Source organism: Oncorhynchus kisutch, linkage group LG1 (genome assembly GCF_002021735.2).
Source record: "Oncorhynchus kisutch isolate 150728-3 linkage group LG1, Okis_V2, whole genome shotgun sequence".
NCBI lineage: Eukaryota > Metazoa > Chordata > Actinopteri > Salmoniformes > Salmonidae > Oncorhynchus > Oncorhynchus kisutch.
This window is the reverse complement of record NC_034174.2, coordinates 26,583,334-26,603,714: the sequence shown is the minus strand read 5'-3', so window position 1 is coordinate 26,603,714 and position 20,381 is coordinate 26,583,334. Positions and strand designations below refer to the sequence as shown.

At 45.0% G+C, this 20,381-nt stretch overlaps 1 protein-coding gene across 6 annotated transcripts in view; it reads right to left on the bottom strand.

The window, feature by feature from the left end:
* LOC109896879 (ankyrin repeat and SAM domain-containing protein 1A-like) overlaps nucleotides 1–20,107 on the bottom strand; it is a 42,224-nt gene extending 22,117 nt beyond the window's left edge. For 2 of the 6 annotated variants that reach the window (XM_031807637.1, XM_020491311.2), the window contains exons 1-3: nucleotides 19,496–19,742; nucleotides 18,307–18,758; nucleotides 7,698–7,764 (exon numbers count right to left, since the gene is read on the bottom strand). In XM_031807637.1, coding sequence (XP_031663497.1) covers nucleotides 7,698–7,764; nucleotides 18,307–18,597 — 358 coding nt within the window. In that variant the 5' untranslated portion in view covers nucleotides 18,598–18,758; nucleotides 19,496–19,742. Of the gene's footprint in view, nucleotides 1–7,697; nucleotides 7,765–18,306; nucleotides 18,941–19,495 lie in introns of those variants that run through there. The other 4 variants (XM_031807726.1, XM_031807764.1, XM_031807683.1 and 1 more) reach the window with 4 other exon arrangements.
* Nucleotides 20,108–20,381: the final 274 nt, after the last annotated feature.

Below are 20,381 nucleotides of genomic sequence, written 5' to 3'. Positions count from 1 at the left end.
GAGATAAGCTCAAGAGCTAACACTCATAATTCATAATCAAGAACAGACAGCCCTTCTATTAGACATGCTTTGGGATAGAGAGAGAAAGGATGAATGCACTCACTACTGTAAGTCGCTCTGGATAAGAACGTCTGCTAAATGACAAAAAATAATAATAATGTGAAAAGGAAAAGGAAGACAAATGAAGCAGACAGATAAGAGATGCACATAAAAAGATGAATAGTGAAGATGATGACATGTGCATGTGGGGGAGATAAGATGGTAATAAAGAAATGGGAAAGATTGGAGCAGACTCATTACGTTTCAGTCAGACCCCTCCCTCTTCCCCCAGAGCTTTACCGATGGCAGCTTCTTTAATATATCACTCAAACAAAGCCTGTTAAAGATACCAGCCCTCCCCACCCAATTACAGCCATTAATTTAGGACGACATCAGCTCCCAGCAGGGCCTAATTACTGAGTGATTGTTACTGTTAGGGGGAACTGGGTTACTACCTCAGCCCACTAAACGAGTCTTCACGTCCAGTTTGGGCTAGTGGGCTTCCGAAGGAACCGAGAGAGGTATCTAGGTCTAAACTTGTCTCGGGGAAATATTTACGGAGAGTTAATGGCTCTGCTATCTAGATAAAGCACTGCCTCTTTATCAATGTGAGAGTAGCGCTAGCTCTGTCAACACATCCACAATGGCAACACTACCGAAAGGAACCGCAAAGCTAAATTAATTCACAGGAACGGAAGACGGACACTATATCTTTGAACGTCAGAGGAGTGGCAAACACATACTGAGCTGCAGGATGCCTCCTGTGTGTTGTAGGAGAGCTCCCTCTCCCTCCCTGCTCGCTGTTTAAGTTCATTTACTCAATGCTCCTGTAACAGACAATTGAAGCACTTTCAAACCACAAATGCAAACAGCACATCGTTTAAGCATTCAATAGGCAGGGATGTTTCAAGAGGCAAAATGGCACAGCAGTCACAAAAAAATGTATTATAGTTTAGGTTTAATTAGCACAGGTCATCCCTAGGAAATAGTATCTATGGAGAAAGAGGGATGAGAGGAATAGGAGGGAGAGAGAGGGATGAGAGGAATAGGAGGGAGAGAGAGGGATGAGAGGAATAGGAGGGAGAGAGAGGGATGAAAGGAATAGGAGGGAGAGAGAGGGATGAGAGGAATAGGAGGGAGAGAGAGGGATGAAAGGAATAGGAGGGAGAGAGAGGGATGAGAGGAATAGGAGGGAGAGAGAGGGATGAGAGGAATAGGAGGGAGAGAGAGGGATGAGAGGAATAGGAGGGAGAGAGAGGGATGAGAGGAATAGGAGGGAGAGAGAGGGATGAGAGGAATAGGAGGGAGAGAGAGGGATGAAAGGAATAGGAGGGAGAGAGAGGGATGAAAGGAATAGGAGGGAGAGAGAGGGATGAGAGGAATAGGAGGGAGAGAGAGGGATGAAAGGAATAGGAGGGAGAGAGAGGGATGAGAGGAATAGGAGGGAGAGAGAGGGATGAGAGGAATAGGAGGGAGAGAGAGGGATGAGAGGAATAGGAGGGAGAGAGAGGGATGAGAGGAATAGGAGGGAGAGAGAGGGATGAAAGGAATAGGAGGGAGAGAGAGGGATGAGAGGAATAGGAGGGAGAGAGAGGGATGAGAGGAATAGGAGGGAGAGAGAGGGATGAAAGGAATAGGAGGGAGAGAGAGGGATGAAAGGAATAGGAGGGAGAGAGAGGGATGAGAGGAATAGGAGGGAGAGAGAGGGATGAAAGGAATAGGAGGGAGAGAGAGGGATGAGAGGAATAGGAGGGAGAGAGAGGGATGAGAGGAATAGGAGGGAGAGAGAGGGATGAGAGGAATAGGAGGGAGAGAGAGGGATGAGAGGAATAGGAGGGAGAGAGAGGGATGAGAGGAATAGGAGGGAGAGAGAGGGATGAGAGGAATAGGAGGGAGAGAGAGGGATGAAAGGTTTGGGGGATAATATAGCTCCTTTACAATGGTGGAATAATGTAGGGGAGAATAGTGACAATTTGGCTTCCCTCTCTCACACTCACTCTTTTTTCATTTTCTTGATATCTTAATCCGGAAGGACACTTTCATTTTGTATCATTTACAGTGCCTTGCGAAAGTATTCGGCCCCCTTGAACTTTGCGACCTTTTGCCACATTTCAGGCTTCAAACATAAAGATTATAAAACTGTATTTTTTTGTGAAGAATCAACAACAAGTGGGACACAATCATGAAGTGGAACGACATTTATTGGATATTTCAAACTTTTTTAACAAATCAAAAACTGAAAAATTGGGCGTGCAAAATTATTCAGCCCCTTTACTTTGAGTGCAGCAAACTCTCTCCAGAAGTTCAGTGAGGATCTCTGAATGATCCAATGTTGACCTAAATGACTAATGATGATAAATACAATCCACCTGTGTGTAATCAAGTCTCCGTATAAATGCACCTGCACTGTGAGTCTCAGAGGTCCGTTAAAAGCGCAGAGAGCATCATGAAGAACAAGGAACACACCAGGCAGGTCCGAGATACTGTTGTGAAGAAGTTTAAAGCCGGATTTGGATACAAAAAGATTTCCCAAGCTTTAAACATCCCAAGGAGCACTGTGCAAGCGATAATATTGAAATGGAAGGAGTATCAGACCACTGCAAATCTACCAAGACCTGGCCGTCCCTCTAAACTTTCAGCTCATACAAGGAGAAGACTGATCAGAGATGCAGCCAAGAGGCCCATGATCACTCTGGATGAACTGCAGAGATCTACAGCTGAGGTGGGAGACTCTGTCCATAGGACAACAATCAGTCGTATATTGCACAAATCTGGCCTTTATGGAAGAGTGGCAAGAAGAAAGCCATTTCTTAGAAATATACATAACAAGTGTTGTTTAAAGTTTGCCACAAACCACCTGGGAGACACACCAAACATGTGTAAGAAGGTGCTCTGGTCAGATGAAACCAAAATTGAACTTTTTGGCAACAATGCAAAACGTTATGTTTGGCGTAAAAGCAACACAGCTCATCACCCTGAACACACCATACCCACTGTCAAACATGGTGGTGGCAGCATCATGGTTTGGGTGTCACGAATCCCGTTTCCTGAGTCTGATATTTGCCAGTGTTCTGTCCTGGAGTGTTTTTTCCGGCGTCCTGGAACGCACCCTGTCTGGTTGCCGGGCAATGTAGCCAGTTGGGAGTTCTGATTACCCGCACCTGTATCCCATCAGCTATCTGCACACCTGGTCCTGATCATCATCTCTCATCTTCATAAGCCCGGACCTGACAACCATTCCCTGCCGGATCGTTAGCCATGAACAGTATGCCTTGCCTGGTTCACCAATTACTTTGCAGACAGAGTTCAGTGTGTCAAATCGGAGGGCATGCTGTCCGGTCCTCTGGCAGTCTCTATGGGGGTGCCACAGGGTTCAATTCTCGGGCCGACTCTTTTCTCTGTGTATATCAATGATGTTGCTCTTGCTGCGGGCGATTCCCTGATCCACCTCTACGCAGACGACACCATTCTATATACCTTCGGCCCGTCTTTGGACACTGTGCTATCTAACCTCCAAACAAGCTTCAATGCCATACAACACTCCTTCCGTGGCCTCCAACTGCTCTTAAACGCTAGTAAAACCAAATGCATGCTTTTCAACCGGTCGCTGCCTGCACCTGCATGCCCGACTAGCATCACCACCCTGGATGGTTCCGACCTAGAATATGTGGACGTCTATAAGTACCTAGGTGTCTGGCTAGACTGCAAACTCTCCTTCCAGACTCATATCAAACATCTCCAATCGAAAATCAAATCAAGAGTCGGCTTTCTATTCCGCAACAAAGCCTCCTTCACTCAAGCCGCCAAGCTTACCCTAGTAAAACTGACTATCCTACCGATCCTCGACTTCGGCGATGTCATCTACAAAATGGCTTCCAACACTCTACTCAGCAAACTGGATGCAGTCTATCACAGTGCCATCCGTTTTGTCACTAAAGCACCTTATACCACCCACCACTGCGACTTGTATGCTCTAGTCGGCTGGCCCTCGCTACATATTCGTCGCCAGACCCACTGGCTCCAGGTCATCTACAAGTCTATGCTAGGTAAAGCTCCGCCTTATCTCAGCTCACTGGTCACGATGGCAACACCCATCCGTAGCACGCGCTCCAGCAGGTGTATCTCACTGATCATCCCTAAAGCCAACACCTCATTTGGCCGCCTTTCGTTCCAGTACTCTGCTGCCTGTGACTGGAACGAATTGCAAAAATCGCTGAAGTTGGAGACTTTTATCTCCCTCACCAACTTCAAACATCAGCTATCTGAGCAGCTAACCGATCGCTGCAGCTGTACATAGTCTATTGGTAAATAGCCCACCCTTTTCACCTACCTCATCCCCATACTGTTTTTATTTATTTACTTTTCTGCTCTTCTGCACACCAATATCTCTACCTGTACATGACCATCTGATCTTTTATCACTCCTGTGTTAATCTGCAAAATTGTAATTATTTGCCTACCTCCTCATGCCTTTTGCACACATTGTATATAGACCCCCCCTTTGTTTTCTACTGTGTTATTGACTTGTTAATTGTTTACTCCATGTGTAACTCTTTGTTGTATGCTCACACTGCTATGCTTTATCTTGGCCAGGTCGCAGTTGCAAATGAGAACTTGTTCTCAACTAGCCTACCTGGTTAAATAAAGGTGAAAAAAAAAAAAAAAAAAAAAAAAAAAACATGTTGTGCCATAGTATCAGCCTCAAGTTGGATAGAATTTGTTTTGTTGTTTTGTACGTCTTGCTTGCCTTAACTTACCTCCGTTTGTTCTGTCTTCAGTTACTCACCCGGATCATTTACCCCATTCCCGCCTGGTCGTTGGAGGATTCCGCTTCCCCATTGGATCCACCTATTTACTCCCATCAACTCACCACCGCTGCCCGCTACGCCACCTGGATATATCTACCCATTCACATTCACTTGTAAATAAATACTCACCTTCTTCCTACTCTCCTTGTCCTGGTCTGCTTCTGGGTTCAATTTTGAAGAAACGTGACATTGGGCCTGCTTTTCTTCAGCAGGGACAGGGAAGATGGTTAAAATTGATGGGAAGATGGATGGAGCCAAATACAGGACCATTCTGGAAGAAAACCTGATGGAGTCTGCAAAAGACCTGAGACTGGGACGGAGATTTGTCTTCCAACAAGACAATGATCCAAAACATAAAGCAAAATCTACAATGGAATGGTTCAAAAATAAACATATCCAGGTGTTAGAATGGCCAAGTCAAAGTCCAGACCTGAATCCAATCGAGAACCTGTGGAAAGAACTGAAAACTGCTGTTCACAAATGCTCTCCATCCAACCTCACTGAGCTCGAGCTGTTTTGCAAGGAGGAATGGGAAAACATTTCAGTCTCTTGATGTGCAAAACTGATAGAGACATACCCCAAGAGACTTACAGCTGTAATCGCAGCAAAAGGTGGCGCTACAAAGTATTAACTTAAGGGGGCTGAATAATTTTGCACGCCCAATTTTTCAGTTTTTGATTTGTTAAAAAAGTTTGAAATATCCAATAAATGTTGTTCCACTTCATGATTGTGTCCCACTTGTTGTTGATTCTTCACAAAAAAATACAGTTTTATATCTTTATGTTTGAAGCCTTAAATGTGGCAAAAGGTCGCAAAGTTCAAGAGGGCCGAATACTTTCGTAAGGCACTGTAATTTTGTAGGAGAATACAATACCCTCATTATGCCTTTACCAAGAGGGCAAGTCAGTCAACGCATTTCGGCTAAACGTAGGGCAGCAGGTAGCCTAGCGGTTAGAGCATTGGGAAAGTAACCGAAAAGGTTGCTGGTTCAAATACCCGAGCTGACAAGGTGAAAGATCTGTCGATGTGCCCTTGAGCATGGCACTTAACCCTACTTTGCTCCAGAGGTGCCGTACTACTACAGCTGACCCTGTAAAACAACACATTTCACTGCACCTATTTGGTTTATGTGACAATAAAACATATTTTGTTGAAAAACATTTTTTCATCTCCTTTCCATGTCAAATGACAGAGTAACAAGCAATCAGGTACAATCAGGTGATAAAATCAGCACAGCTATGAATCAGCTGAATCTGGGAGAGGCTCCTGCTCAAAGTACTGAAATAGTATAGAAGCACCGTCTACATCAACAAACACATCAATTACCATACTTTCCAGCCACATTACATAGAGTACAATAACATCAGCTATAAAAAGAATAGTAAATGAGTGGTAGATGAAATTGGAATAAGAAAAATATATACTTTCAGCTGAAGGAGAGGAAACCACAGTGAGTTTCATTAGTGAGTTTCATGACAGTGGTTATGACTAATCATAATATTCAATTATGCATCAAGGACCATATATGGACGTTATGATGGTGGCCTGTTCAGTGTAATGGACACACATTTTCAGAGGCTGTATGATGTCATGATGAAAAAGACCATAGCACAGTCAGCCTGCAGTGTGGAACGATTACTGTAAATTAATAATACATATTAATAATACACATTACAACATTAAGCCAAAAGAGTGTCATTATCAATATGAGGTTGACCAAAAATCCTCATTGCACAATGACCATAATCCACTGAGGTAAATAGCTTTGTGGAATCACATTATAGAAATGTTTCTAAGGGAGATTTAGAGATCCAGTGTACCAAGTTGAGAATGTAATCTAAATAAACTGAGCATTTGTTAGTTGGCTTCTGACTGAGAGCCACCTGGAGGATAGACTCGATGAATCCGATAATAGATTCAGCCTCTATTGAGACACAGCACAGGAAAAATGATAGTCACGTGAAGTTTGAATTTGATTTCTCTTAAAGTGGAAATACACTTCACACCACAAAACCCCATACAGATGAGTATGGTTTCACGCAAAACAAATTACACCTTGAATTGTTATGATTAATGAGAAAAACAAATCTTCATATCTTTTATGTCTTATAATATGGTTGTTGGCTTCTAATGAGCCTGTACAGCATAGAAACAGTCTGCCTCTAACAAATCTCGTTAACCCTTTACCAGTGGTGTAAATTACTTAATTAAAAATACTTTAAAGTACTACTTAAGTAGTTTTTGGGGATATTTGTACTTTACTTTGCTATACATATTTTTGACAACTTTTACTTCACTACATTCCTAAAGAAAATAATGTACTTTTTACTCCATACATTTCCCTGAACACCAAAAGTATAGGTTACATTTTGAATGCTTGGCAGGTCAGGAAAATGATCCAATTCACTCACTTATCAAGAGAACATCACTGGTCATCCCTACTGCCTCTGATCTGGTGGAATCACTAAACACATGCTTAATTTGTAAATGATGTATGCGTGTTGTAGTGTGCCCCTGGTTATACATTTTAAAAAAAGAAAATTGTGCCATCTGGTTGGATTAATATAAGCAATTTTAAAATATTTTTTTGATACATAAGTATATACTTGCGATTACACTTAATTTTGATACATGTGGTATATTTAAAATCAAATAGTATTTTACTGGGTGACTTTCACTTTTACTTGGGTCATTTTCTATTAAGGTATCTTTACTTTTACTCAAGTATGACAATTGGGTACTATTTCCACCACTGGCCTTTACTTTAACGCTCTGTCATAAGGCCTACATAGAGCTGTCATAAGATGGCTTACTGTTTGTATGCAACCTTTACCTACATGTAGGTATTTACCTGTGGTGCGCTGCTGGTCATTGGATGACTCGATGCCTGCTCCAATCAGGTTCATGAGCTTCTCAATCTGTGGAAGAGGAGTGAAACATTAGGACAAACCAGATATGGTTACCCCCAGGTAATGATCATTAACATGTGCTCCTAAATCTTGTTTCTGTGTGTTTACAAACAGTATACATGGATGCTGACTAAGGAGGAGGGCAGCAATGATGGATGAAGAGTAAAACAACAACGTGGTGGATAGTGTTTTATTGGTCCTTCACACAGGGTGTCAGGGTGAATTGCAATTTAAAGCGATTGAACCTTCAGTGCGCAGGGATAACCTGTAGGCCAAATTGCTTTAGATCTCTGCAAAATGACCTTTATAAGATTCAATAAGGCTCTCTGCCCCATCTCTGAATAGAAAGTGAAAACATGCAGTATACAGAGTAAAACAACAAGCCTGCGTGGAGGTTAACACAAAACAATCCAAGCACATCATGGGCCTAAAACATATGGCCTTAGAAAATAACTAATAAACATTTATCTTATGAAAGCAAAGTCAAGAAAATATTGCAGTAATATTGAACAGTTCCGCTCTGTCTGTTTGTGTGAGAACTGGTGTTGTGACAGACTGAGATTCTGGGAGGAGAACTTCTCAGAGCAATGGAGGGAGCTTACTGTACTCTAACTGTTCAGGAGGTAGCTAATGCCATAATACAGTGTTATCCAGTGATTTAGCCAGCATATTCTACTATTATAAAAGCCTGCAAAGCTGAATCCGCTTTCACAAGTGACACTGGAGACATAGAAAGGGTTATTTGACATACGATTTAGTGTTTGAGAAGCCCTATGCACTTGTGGCATCAATGCACTTGATGCTAGTGGCATCAACACTCAGAAAAAGCCTTGATTCATTTAGAAGCCAGACACGTGGGAAGCATGGCAGCTCCCTCCAGCAATACAGACCTCACATATTCCACATCGAATTAACCCAGTTACATTCTATATCACACACGTACCATCAACACATTGCCCATATGCTATAGTGCACCTTATCTCGTCCCAAAAGCAGTTGTTTGAGGAATTCCATCTCATTACAATTAAAGAGCTAGAACATGCTGGGACTCTTTCAGCCTGAGAGTAATACAATTAAGGCTACACAACTGTTCCACATCATCACTCTTGCCAGATGTACAGGACATCAGGCGAGAACAAATCTGCGGAAAATCTGTACAAAAATCTAGTCAGTGTAGCTATCATAACGCATCACATAATATATGATTTTACAAAGTGAATTTGTGACCCCTTAAGGGGTCTGATATAGACTTTCCAGTAAGCTCTTGAGTGGCAAGCCTTTGATTAGTGCAAAAGTGGATTGGAATAATCAGATATAGAGACCACAAAGAAAATAAATGATAACACAGTTATGAAGTGAAGGGCATGTTGGTGGACTCTGTTAAATCAATTGTGTTCCTCTTAAAGTGATCACGCTGCAATCAGTTGGGATCTATGGTAATCCTCTTAGTGGGCCATTCAATATCTGCTGATGATGCCATGCTGCTGTCACACTGCTCTGTTACCCACACCAAGGAGCCAGGGAGAAGACCTGTTGGAAGCTGCTTACTCCAACTGGCTCATCAACCCATAAAACCTCCTCTCCAAACCAGGCCCTCTCATGTGTCTCTGCCTCTTAAGGGTCTGTGGTTACATTTGTATAGTGATGCATGACCATTTTTTTTTTTATGGCAATTCAACAAATTTTGGACAGTCAAGCTATCACTTAGCTAAGTCCCCATATAAACAAATGTAAATGTGTTAGTTATACACCCATCTATGTAGATCATGATGAATCACTGTCAGCTATATGCTTTGTGTGGGATCAACGTGATCTCAGGGAAATTCGTATTATCCTGTTACGTTTATAGATTGTGTTATGAATGGAACAGCATATGTTGTCACACCCTGACCATAGAGAGCCATTGTTTCTCTATGGTATAGTAGGTCAGGGTGTGAATAGGGGGTGATCTAGTATTTCTATGTCTATGTTGTGTTCTAGTTTATTTTCTATGTTGGTGTTTTGTATGATTCCCAATTAAAGGCAGCTGGTAATCGTTGTCTCTAATTGGGGATCATATTTAAGTTGTTATTTTTCCCACCTGTGTTTGTGGGATCTTGTTTATGTTTTGTTGCCTGTTAGCACTTCATTGACTTCACGTTTCGTACTTTATATTTTTGTGCGTTTCACTAAATAAATATGTGGAAACCATATCACGCTTCACCTTGATCCGATGATTCTAACAACGAACGTGACATATGTACATTATCATACGGATTATAGGACGTATTGTATCATACTTATTACACTGTATGTCCCCCAGATGCGCATACATTTTGCTGTATGTTATTTTTGCCGGCTGTCTAGTCCGCATTTACTTGACACACATATACTTCACAAAGCTGCAGAAAGGCTTGCAGCATGGGGAAGGTTGTTTTCCCTGTCTCTGGGTTCCCTACCTTGTTTGACCAAAGCACCAGTTGCTACCGGGACCTCCATGTTAAACATGTTGCATGGAGACATATTGCCAATGCGATTGGATGACCTGGTCAGTTGAATGTGAAATAGTTTGCTGGAAAGTGGAAGCTAGATGCTGGCAATTTCTTAGCTAAGCTATCTAGAAAAGTAGTTAGCTTTGTAGTTAGATAGTTAGCTAACTTCTGTTCATACGACCGCAAGGTAAAGCCACGCTTAAGTTGAAAATATTGAAGGCATGTGGTACACAGAACGCACAGCAGTCAAGTGCGGAATTCCCAATGCAGCGTTGCAGACTGCTCCATTGACAATGAATCACTTCCACTGGAACACAATGAGTTTGACGGTCGTACAATAGCATACTAATTGGATGCCATACCTTATCATACTTCTTAGAGGACATATAATAGTATGTCTTTCTCTGAGACCAGGTTGTTTGTTGTGTCCTAACAACAAAGGAGAATTTCCGTAGCAGGTTATGTTAAATGGGTTGAATTTAGAATAAGGGAAATGTAACAGGATCACTATTTTAGGACAGGCCACAGTACAGACTAATGGACAAGTGTACAAAGACCCATGACTGAAGACATGTTTTTTTTCACCTTTATTTAACCAGGTAAGCTAGTTGAGAACAAGTTCTCATTTGCAACTGCGACCTGGCCAAGATAAAGCATAGCAGTTCGACACATACAACAACACAGAGTTACACATGGAATGAACAAAACATACAGTCAATAATACAGTAGAAAAAAAGAAAACAAGGTCTATATACAGTGAGTGCAAATTAGGTCAAATAAGGGAGTTAAGGCAATAAATAGGCCATGGTGGTGAAGTAATTACAATATGGCAATTAAACACTGGAATGGTAGATGTGCAAAAGATGGATGTGCAAGTAGAGATACTGTGGTGCAAAAGGAGCTAAATAAGTAAATACAGTATGGGGATGAGGTAGATAGATGGGCTGTATACAGATGGGCTATGAAGAACAGGTGCAGTGATCTGTAAGCTGCTCTGACAGCTGGTTCTTAAAGCTAGTGAGGGAGATGGGAATCTCCAGCTTCAGTGATTTTTGCAGTTCGTTCCAGTCAGTGGCAGCAGAGAACTGGAAGGAAAGGTGACCAAAGGAGGAATTGGCTTTGGGGGTGACCAGTGAGATATACCTGCTGGAGTGCGTGCTACAAGTGGGTGCTGCTATGGTGACCAGCGAGCTGAGATAGGGTGGGGCTTTACCTATCAGAGACTTGTAGATAACCTGTAGCCAGTGGGTTTGGCGACGAGTATGAAGCGAGGGCCAGCCAACGAGAGCATAAAGGTCGCAGTGGTGAGTAGTGTATGGGGCTTTGGTGGCAAAACGGATGGCACTGTGATAGACTACATCCAGTTTGCTGAGTAGAGTATTGGAGGCTATTTTATAGATGACATCGCCGAAGTCAAGGATCGTTAGGATGGTCAGTTTTACGAGGGTATGTTTGGCAGCATGAGTGAAGGAAGCTTTGTTGCAAAATAGGAAGCCGATTCTAGATGTAATTTTTGATTGGAGATGCATAATGTGAGTCTGGAAGGAGAGTTTACAGTCTAGCCAGACACCTAGGTATTTGTAGTTATCCACGTATTCTAAGTCAGAGCCGTCCAGAGTAGTGATGCAGGATGTGCGGGCAGGTGCGGGCAATGATCGGTTGAATAGCATGCATTTAGTTTTATTTGCGTTTAAGAGCAGTTGGAGGCCACGGAATGAGAGATGTATGGCATTGAAGCTCGTCTGGAGGTTGGTTAACACAGCGTCCAAAGAAGGGCCAGAAGTATACAGAATGGTGTTGTCTGCGTAGAGGTGGATCAGAGAATCACCAGCAGCAAGAGCTACATCATTGATGTATACAGAGAAGAGAGTTGGCCTGAGAATTGAACCCTGTGGCACCCCCATAGAGACTGCCAGAGGTCCGGACAACAGGCCCTCCGATTTGACACACTGAGCTCTATCAGAGAAGTAGTTGGTGAACCAGACGAGGCAATCATTTGAGAAACCAAGGCTGTTGAGTCTGCCGATAAGAATGTGGTGACTGACAGAGTCGAATGCCTTGGCCAGGTCGATGAATACAGCTGCACAGTTATGTCTCTTATCGATGGCGGTTATGATATCGTTAAGGACCTTGAGCGTGGCTGAGGCTCATGACCAGCTCGGAAACCAGATTGCATAGCGGAGAAGGTACGATGTGATTCAAAATGGTCAGTAATCTGTTTGTTAACTTGGCTTTCGAACACCTTAGAGATGCAGGGTAGGATAGATATAGGTCTGTAGCAGTTTGCGTCTAGAGTGTCTCCCCCTTTGACCGCGGCAGCTTTCCAATCTTTGGGAATTTCAGACGATACGAAAGAGAGGTTGAACAGGCTAGTAATAGGGGTTGCAACAATTTCGGCAGATAATTTTAGAAAGAGAGGGTCCAGATTGTCTAGCCCAGCTGATTTGTAGGGGTCCAGATTTTGCAGCTCTTTCAGAACATCAGCTATCTGGATATGGGTGAATGAGAAATGGTGGGGGCTTGGGTGGGTTGCTGTGGAAGGTGTCGGGCAGTTGACCGGGGTAGGGGTAGCCAGGTGGAAAGCATGGCCAGCCGTAGAGAAATGCTTATTGAAATTCTCAATAATAGTGGATTTGTCGGTTGTAACAGTGTTTCCTAGCCTCAGAGCAGTGGGTAGCTGGGAGGAGGTGTTCTTATTCTCCATGGACTTTACAGTGTCCCGGAACTTTTTTGAGTTTGTACTGCAGGATGCAAATTTCTGTTTAAAAAAGCTAGCCTTAGCTTTCCTAACTGCCTATGTATATTGGTTCCTAACTTCCCTGAAAGTTGCATATCGCGGGGGCTATTCGATGCTAATGCAGAACGCCACAGGATGTTTTTGTGCTGGTCAAGAGCAGACAGGTCTGGAGTGAACCAAGGGATATATATATTCCTGGTTCTACCTTTTTGAATGGGGCATGCCTATTTAAGATTGTGAGGAAGGCACTTTTAAAGAATAACCAGGCATCCTCTACTGTCGGGATGAGGTCAATGTCATTCCAGGATACCCCGGCCAGGTCGATTAGAAAGGCCTGCTCGCAGAAGTGTTTTAGGGAGCGTTTGACAGTGATGAGGGGTGGTCGTTTGCTCGCAGAACCATTACGGATGCAGGCAATGAGCCAGTGATCGCTGAGATCTTGGTTGAAAACAGCAGAGGTGTATTTGGAGGGTGAGTTAGTTAGGATGATATCTATGAGGGTGCCCGTGTTTACGGATTTGGGGTTATATCTGGTAGGTTCATTGATAAGTTGTGTGAGATTGAGGGCATCAAGCTTAGATTGTAGGATGGCCGGGGTGTTAAGCATGTCCCAGTTTAGGTCACCTAGCAGCACGAGCTCAGAAGATAGATGGGGGGAAATCAAATCACATATGGCGTCGAGGGCACAGCTGGGGGCAGAGGGTGGTCTATAGCAAGCAGCAACGGTGAGAGTCTTGTTTCTGGAAAGGTTCATTTTTAGAAGTAGAAGCTCAAATTGTTTGGGTACAGACCTGGATAGTAATACAGAACTCTGCAGGTTATCTTTGCAGTAAATTGCAACACCGCCCTTTTTGGCAGTTCTATCTTGTCGGAAAATGTTATAGTTAGGAATGGAAATGTCAAGGTTTTTGGTGGTCTTCCTGAGCCAGGATTCAGACATGGCTAGGACATCCGGATTGGTGGAGTGTGCTATTGCAGTGAATAAAACAAACTTAGGGAGGAGGCTTCTAATGTTAACATGCATGAAACCAAGGCTTTTATGGTGCAGAAGTCAACAAATGAGAGAGCCTGGGGGATGGGAGTGGAGGTAGACACTGCAGGGCCTGGATTAACCTCTACATCACCAGAGGAACAGAGGAGGAGTAGGATAAGGGTACGGCTAAAGGCTAACAGAACTGGATGCCTAGTACGTTCAGAACAGAGAGTAAAAGGAGCAGATTTCTGGGCACGGTAGAATATATTCAAGGCATAATGAACAGACAAAGGTATAGTAGGATGTGAATACAGTAGGGGTAAACCTGTGCATATAGTGATAATGAAAGAGATATTGTCTCTAGAAATAGCATTTAAACCAGGTGATGTCACTGCGTGTGTGGGAGGTGGAACTAAATTGTTGGCCGAGGCACGTTAAGCAGTGCTAGAGGATCTACAGTGAAATAAAACAATAGTTACAAACCAGAACAGCCATCGACACGGCATGGTGACGTTAGGGAAAGGCATGCGTAGCTGGGTGATCATACAAGTCCAGTGCGTGGCTTCAGGCAGCTAGCGGCACAGGGCTAGCAGGCTAACAGAAAGGCCTTAGAGGGATGACACGACGGAGGAAAGTCTGTTGTGGCCCCCTCGTGCAGTTACATCAGAGGACGGATCAGCAGGGCTCCGTGTGGTAAACCAGGCCAATTGGCAAAATATGTATAGTGTCTGAAGAAATACGTCCAAATACGTCCAGCAGTCCAATGTGCTTTAGATAGCTAGCAGGCCGCAGATTAGCGGCTGTGCGTTCAGGGGTCGTTAGCTGCTATAATTCCAGGTGGAATTTTTGTTTTATCATAATAAAAATGTTTACATTTTTACATAAATAAAATAGGTTCAGAGCTTGCGGTAGGAATCCGGAGATATGGAGAAGAATAAGTCCGACTAGCTCTGGTTTGAGTCGCGCTGTACAGACTGGCGAGAGTTGTCCGGGATAAAGGTAGCTGATGACCGCTAGCAAAGGATAGCTGACAGCTAGCTAGTGGCTTCGGAATGTATTCGATGGCCTCGTAAGCCAACAGTCCGTTGTGCTCTAGACAGCTAGCATTCAGGGGACGTTAGCTGCGAAGGTCGGAAGGTGATAAGGTTCAGAGCTTGTGTTAGGAATCCGGGGATATGGAGAGAAAAATAGGTCCGGTATGCTCTGGTTGAATCGCGTTGTACAAACTGGCGAGAGCTTTCCGAGCAAAGAAAAATATATAAAAATATATATATACCTGGGACACGACAAGATGAAGGACAAATACGACTGACTGCTACGCCATCTTGGAACTTCACCATGTCAGAGATGTCAGAGGTGGGCTAATTTGTATGGATGCTTGTTTCACCTGGTTCAATGCTGAACTACCCGTTGGCTCTATCGGCTCGATGATGAGTACAGAATTTAAATCAATAGATTTTTTATGTTTAACCAAGCAGGTTTGCTCACATTCCCGCACCATAATAACAGCCTGCTCTGTGTCAATTTGATGCAGTGGGCGGGATGGGGACATCAGGCGGGAAAGCGACATGGCCTTCGTGTTTCGCTGGGTGAGATATTTTTTGTCAAAATAGATCTTATAAATAGATGTTCTCTCTGCCCTAGCTAGCCACATAAATTATGAACTGAGTTAAACCAGCATATGTGCTGAACATGTTAGTCCTCTTTCCCAGCTAAAATTATTTTCAGCCAGGGCCCCAATAGACTGCAACAATGTTAACACGATGAGAGAAATGGACGAGAGCATGCCACAACAGACTCAGACACACACACATACACACACACCACCCACTACAACCACAATCATCTCTCCGATACAAAAGGGTCATTTGAAGTGCGCTCACTAAAGAAAGGAGATATTCAAAGCGTCTCTAATGGCTAGAGGTATCGATGTATGCATCTGTAACATGTCTGGTTTAGATAGATGTGTCTTTAGAGAATTTAACAGATGTAAAGCTGTAAAGCGGTTGATCAGTTATCATCATACATGTTATTAGCATACTGTATGCCAAAATGTCCTCACTATAACGCTTATATCAAATCAAATAAATGGGACAAGCATAATCAGGGTGAGATAATAACAAGGAATTACAACTATAAATTACTTCAGACAATTGTGGACATAAATAAATGCCCAGCTGAGAATTTCAAGCTCTAACTGCTGGACATGCTGTAGTCTAAATCTGAGTGTGTCTAAGGTCTGAGAGCAAACCAATCTCAACAGGAATATGGCCTCCTCTGCAGTTACTCCAACATATTGCAGTATGCAGTGTGTGTGTGTGTGTGTGTGTGTGTGTGTGTCACACCTGGCTTCCTCTCCTCCTAAGTGTGTGTAATGTAGACACTAGCTCTGGACTGTCCGAGAGGGACGGAACATTGTTGATCTCCTTATGAGTAAGCCTGAGTAAGTCTTTGCCCTTGCATCCTCTCTCCCCCCCCCCCCCCCTTCCCCAAATGACACTAGAAAAGAAACAGACACACCGGGGCAGCTGCAAAACAGGATGCCCTTAAGAACAGAACAGGACACCCCTCCCAGCGTGGCCTGAGTAAACAGTCCTGTCAGAGAGCAGAGAGAAGAGGGAAGAGCAGAGAGGGGGCCAGGGCAGCAGACAGTCCTGTCAAAGAGGGGAGAGCAGAGAGGGGGCCAGGGCACCAGACAGTCCTGTCAAAGAGGGGAGAGCAGAGAGGGGGCCAGGGCACCAGACAATCCTGTCAAAGAGGGGAGAGCAGAGAGGGGGGCCAGGGCACCAGACAATCCTGTCAAAGAGGGGAGAGCAGAGAGGGGGCCAGTGCAGCAGACAGTCCTGTCAAAGAGGGGAGAGCAGAGAGGGGGCCAGGGCACCAGACAATCCTGTCAAAGAGGGGAGAGCAGAGAGGGGGCCAGGGCACCAGACAGTCCTGTCAAAGAGGGGAGAGCAGAGAGGGGGCCAGGGCACCAGACAGTCCTGTCAAAGAGGGGAGAGCAGAGAGGGGGCCAGGACACCAGACAATCCTGTCAAAGAGGGGAGAGCAGAGAGGGGGCCAGGGCACCAGACAATCCTGTCAAAGAGGGGAGAGCAGAGAGGGGGGCCAGGGCACCAGACAATCCTGTCAAAGAGGGGAGAGCAAAGAGGGGGCCAGGGCACCAGACAGTCCTGTCAAAGAGGGGAGAGCAGAGAGGGGGCCAGGGCACCAGACAATCCTGTCAAAGAGGGGAGAGCAGAGAGGGGGGCCAGGGCACCAGACAATCCTGTCAAAGAGAGGAGAGCAGAGAGGGGGCCAGTGCAGCAGACAGTCCTGTCAAAGAGGGGAGAGCAGAGAGGGGGCCAGGGCACCAGACAATCCTGTCAAAGAGGGGAGAGCAGAGAGGGGGCCAGGGCACCAGACAGTCCTGTCAAAGAGGGGAGAGCAGAGAGGGGGCCAGGGCACCAGACAGTCCTGTCAAAGAGGGGAGAGCAGAGAGGGGGCCAGGGCACCAGACAATCCTGTCAAAGAGGGGAGAGCAGAGAGGGGGCCAGGGCACCAGACAATCCTGTCAAAGAGGGGAGAGTAGAGAGGGGGCCAGGGCACCAGACAATCCTGTCAAAGAAGGGAGAGCAGAGAGGGGGACAGGGCAGCAGACAGTCCTGTCAAAGAGGGGAGAGTAGAGAGGGGGCCAGGGCACCAGACAATCCTGTCAAAGAGGGGAGAGCAGAGAGGGGGCCAGGGCACCAGACAATCCTGTCAAAGAGGGGAGAGCAGAGAGGGGGCCAGGCCCACACAGTCCTGTCAGAGAGCAGATGGGAGAGCAGAGAGGGGGCCAGGGAACCACATAGTCCTGTCAGAGAGCAGGATGGGATGAACCAGAAAATACAATAATTTCTATCTAGACTAGAGTTCAAAACAGTACAGCGTCAGACCAGGATTGAAGTAAGTGTTGAGGCTGGGGTTGGCACGCATTAGCCTACTGGAAAGCAGGGGAAACGGGGGAACAGAAGAGACGTCAAGCCATGCGCGGGTTGACCCATAGTAAGCAGTCTGACTGTATTAGGAGTGACAGCCCAAGCCCAATTAGCCTTGTGTGCCAGGGCTGCTATGGGGTATCGGTGGGAGTGATCAGGCCACTCATGCATTCAGCACTTGCCTGCAGGCATTCTGCAGCGACTGTATGGGTAAAAGTCAGCGCCACTACTGCCCCTTACCTCCTGTCTATCACTGTTCTTCCTTCCTCTCTTTATCACTCATTACAACTCCCCCTCCTCTCCCCTCTGCCCCTAAAGGAATTAAAAGCTATATTTGAAGCCTGACTATGCATTAACTCTCCCAGTGCCAATCCCTGCCTATCACCCCACCCAGAGAACCCAGAGAATTACCTCATCCCACTCGGAGGCGAAGGAGGGCGATCTCTCCATCTGTTTGTTCCCAGAACTGCAGTTAGCCACAGACTCACAGCAGCTGTTCAGACCCCCATCCTCCTCACCCAGGGGAGACACCAACAGGTCTGAGTCCGACTTGGAGAGGCTCCGGGTCAACTTCAGGACCCCCGGAGGCTTCAGCCTGACTGGAGGGACAGCCACAGCCCCTGTCGATTCCCTGGCCTCAGCCTTGGCAGTGTGGACCACCGTGGCATAGATGGGATCAGCGTCCAGGAGGGTGGCTGACATTACTGTGGAGCTGCTTGTGTGGCAGTGTTAGGATCCTAGCCTCCCTGTACCCAGGCCTCAGGCAGCAGTCTCTCTTCTTATACCAATGGTCAGTGCAGAGAGGGCTGTAAAACACTGGAGGATCCAGAAGTCTCAGTCTGTACAGAGCTTCCTGTTGAATTCTGAGGAAAAGCCAGACAGAAGGGGTGATGTAAGAAACAGTGAGGCAGGAAATATCTCTGTCGTGACACTGATAAGAATCCGCCTACTAAATAATTTATGTTTAAAACATATTAAATCTATTCCGTTTGGTGAAACGGAGCATGTAAGAGAGAGGATTGCTGCGTGTGTCCATAGCTCAGATACAATCATCAGGGTCCACCCACTAGTTGTATCCGGCTGCCCTCCCCTTAGTGACTGCTGCCTCCGAGTTTTTTATGCTTTCCTTCCCCTCTCTTCACGTCTCTCTCTTGCTTTTTCTCGCTCTCGCTCTCTTCCTCCTCTTTCTCTTTCAGCCTTCGCTTTTATTCTTGAGCAACATTCTATATTTCAAATGGTTGAATTTCCAACAAGACTGCCTCGATAGAAAGACTATTCCCAACTAGATGAAGGAATGAAACAGACACCCATGTAGTAAAAAGGAAAATTAAGAAATGAATGTGATACACCACACACACAAACATACACACGCAAACATAACACACGCAGAAAATTATCCCAGTAAGGCACAACAATAGAATCAGATTCTGAATATTTCAAAGGAGTCTAGCTGCTTTATACAGTTTTAAAAATAATGCCCTGTGCTTGCTTTTCAAAAATGAATCTAACACAGCAACAGTTAGTTGCAACAGCTGCTTTCAGGAACTGTAATAGCCTTAACAACGTCATGTGAAATCCCCATTGATCAGTTTTACCATACCTGCACACTTTGTCTTTGTCTGTCTGTGTTCGGAGAAGAGCTGCCGTCCTGTTCCTCATCTGTCCTCTGACTCCCTATCAGAGGACCAAGTCTGTCCTCTGACTCCCTATCGGAGGACCAAGTTTGTCCCGTCCCGTGGTGGGGATCTGAGGCCTGGCCTTATTAAGACTGACAGCTAGGGTAATCAGGTTACTGACGCAGTGGGTGCCTGCCTATTCAGAGGGAGGGCTGCCTGCAAGGATTCCTCCACCACGCTCTGTGTGCTGTACCACTGGGTCTTGGATAAGCCCCTGAATGAATTCAAGTATATTTTCTGGTCAAGATATTTGCTCCATTAGGCATTTGAAGTTGACTGCCAGGCATTTTCAATGGTTAAAATGGGTGAAGAGACTTGATGGCTTGACGAGAATGCAGAACGGATCCCACACACTCTCATATACTGAGCAGTCTATTCATCAGGGGTTGATTCTGACAAAAGGCTCTCTTGTAAGGCATCCTTAACCTTCCGCAGCACCCGCTGTCATGCACTGTGTACCCCTTCCCTGTAGTGCCCTCAGTCAGCCAAGTCCCTGGCCCGCCCACCTCTTCCCTTTGGGTAGTACTGGTATGTACAAGACACAAGGGATAACATCATAGCCAGGGCGAGAGAGAGAGAGAGAGCGAGACAGAGAGAGAGAGAGAGAGAGAGAGAGAGAGAGAGAGAGCACACTGCTCAGAAATGATGACAAAAAACTGAGGTGAAATAACCAAATTATTCATAAATATTTAGTTCATTTTGAAAGGTTCTGGGTGTTGAATAAATGTTTACAGAGATGTAATGATGCCTTAATGGTATATTAGAGAAACTAAAAGAAGAAGGAAATATGTATGCTCCTTCATCTGGCTG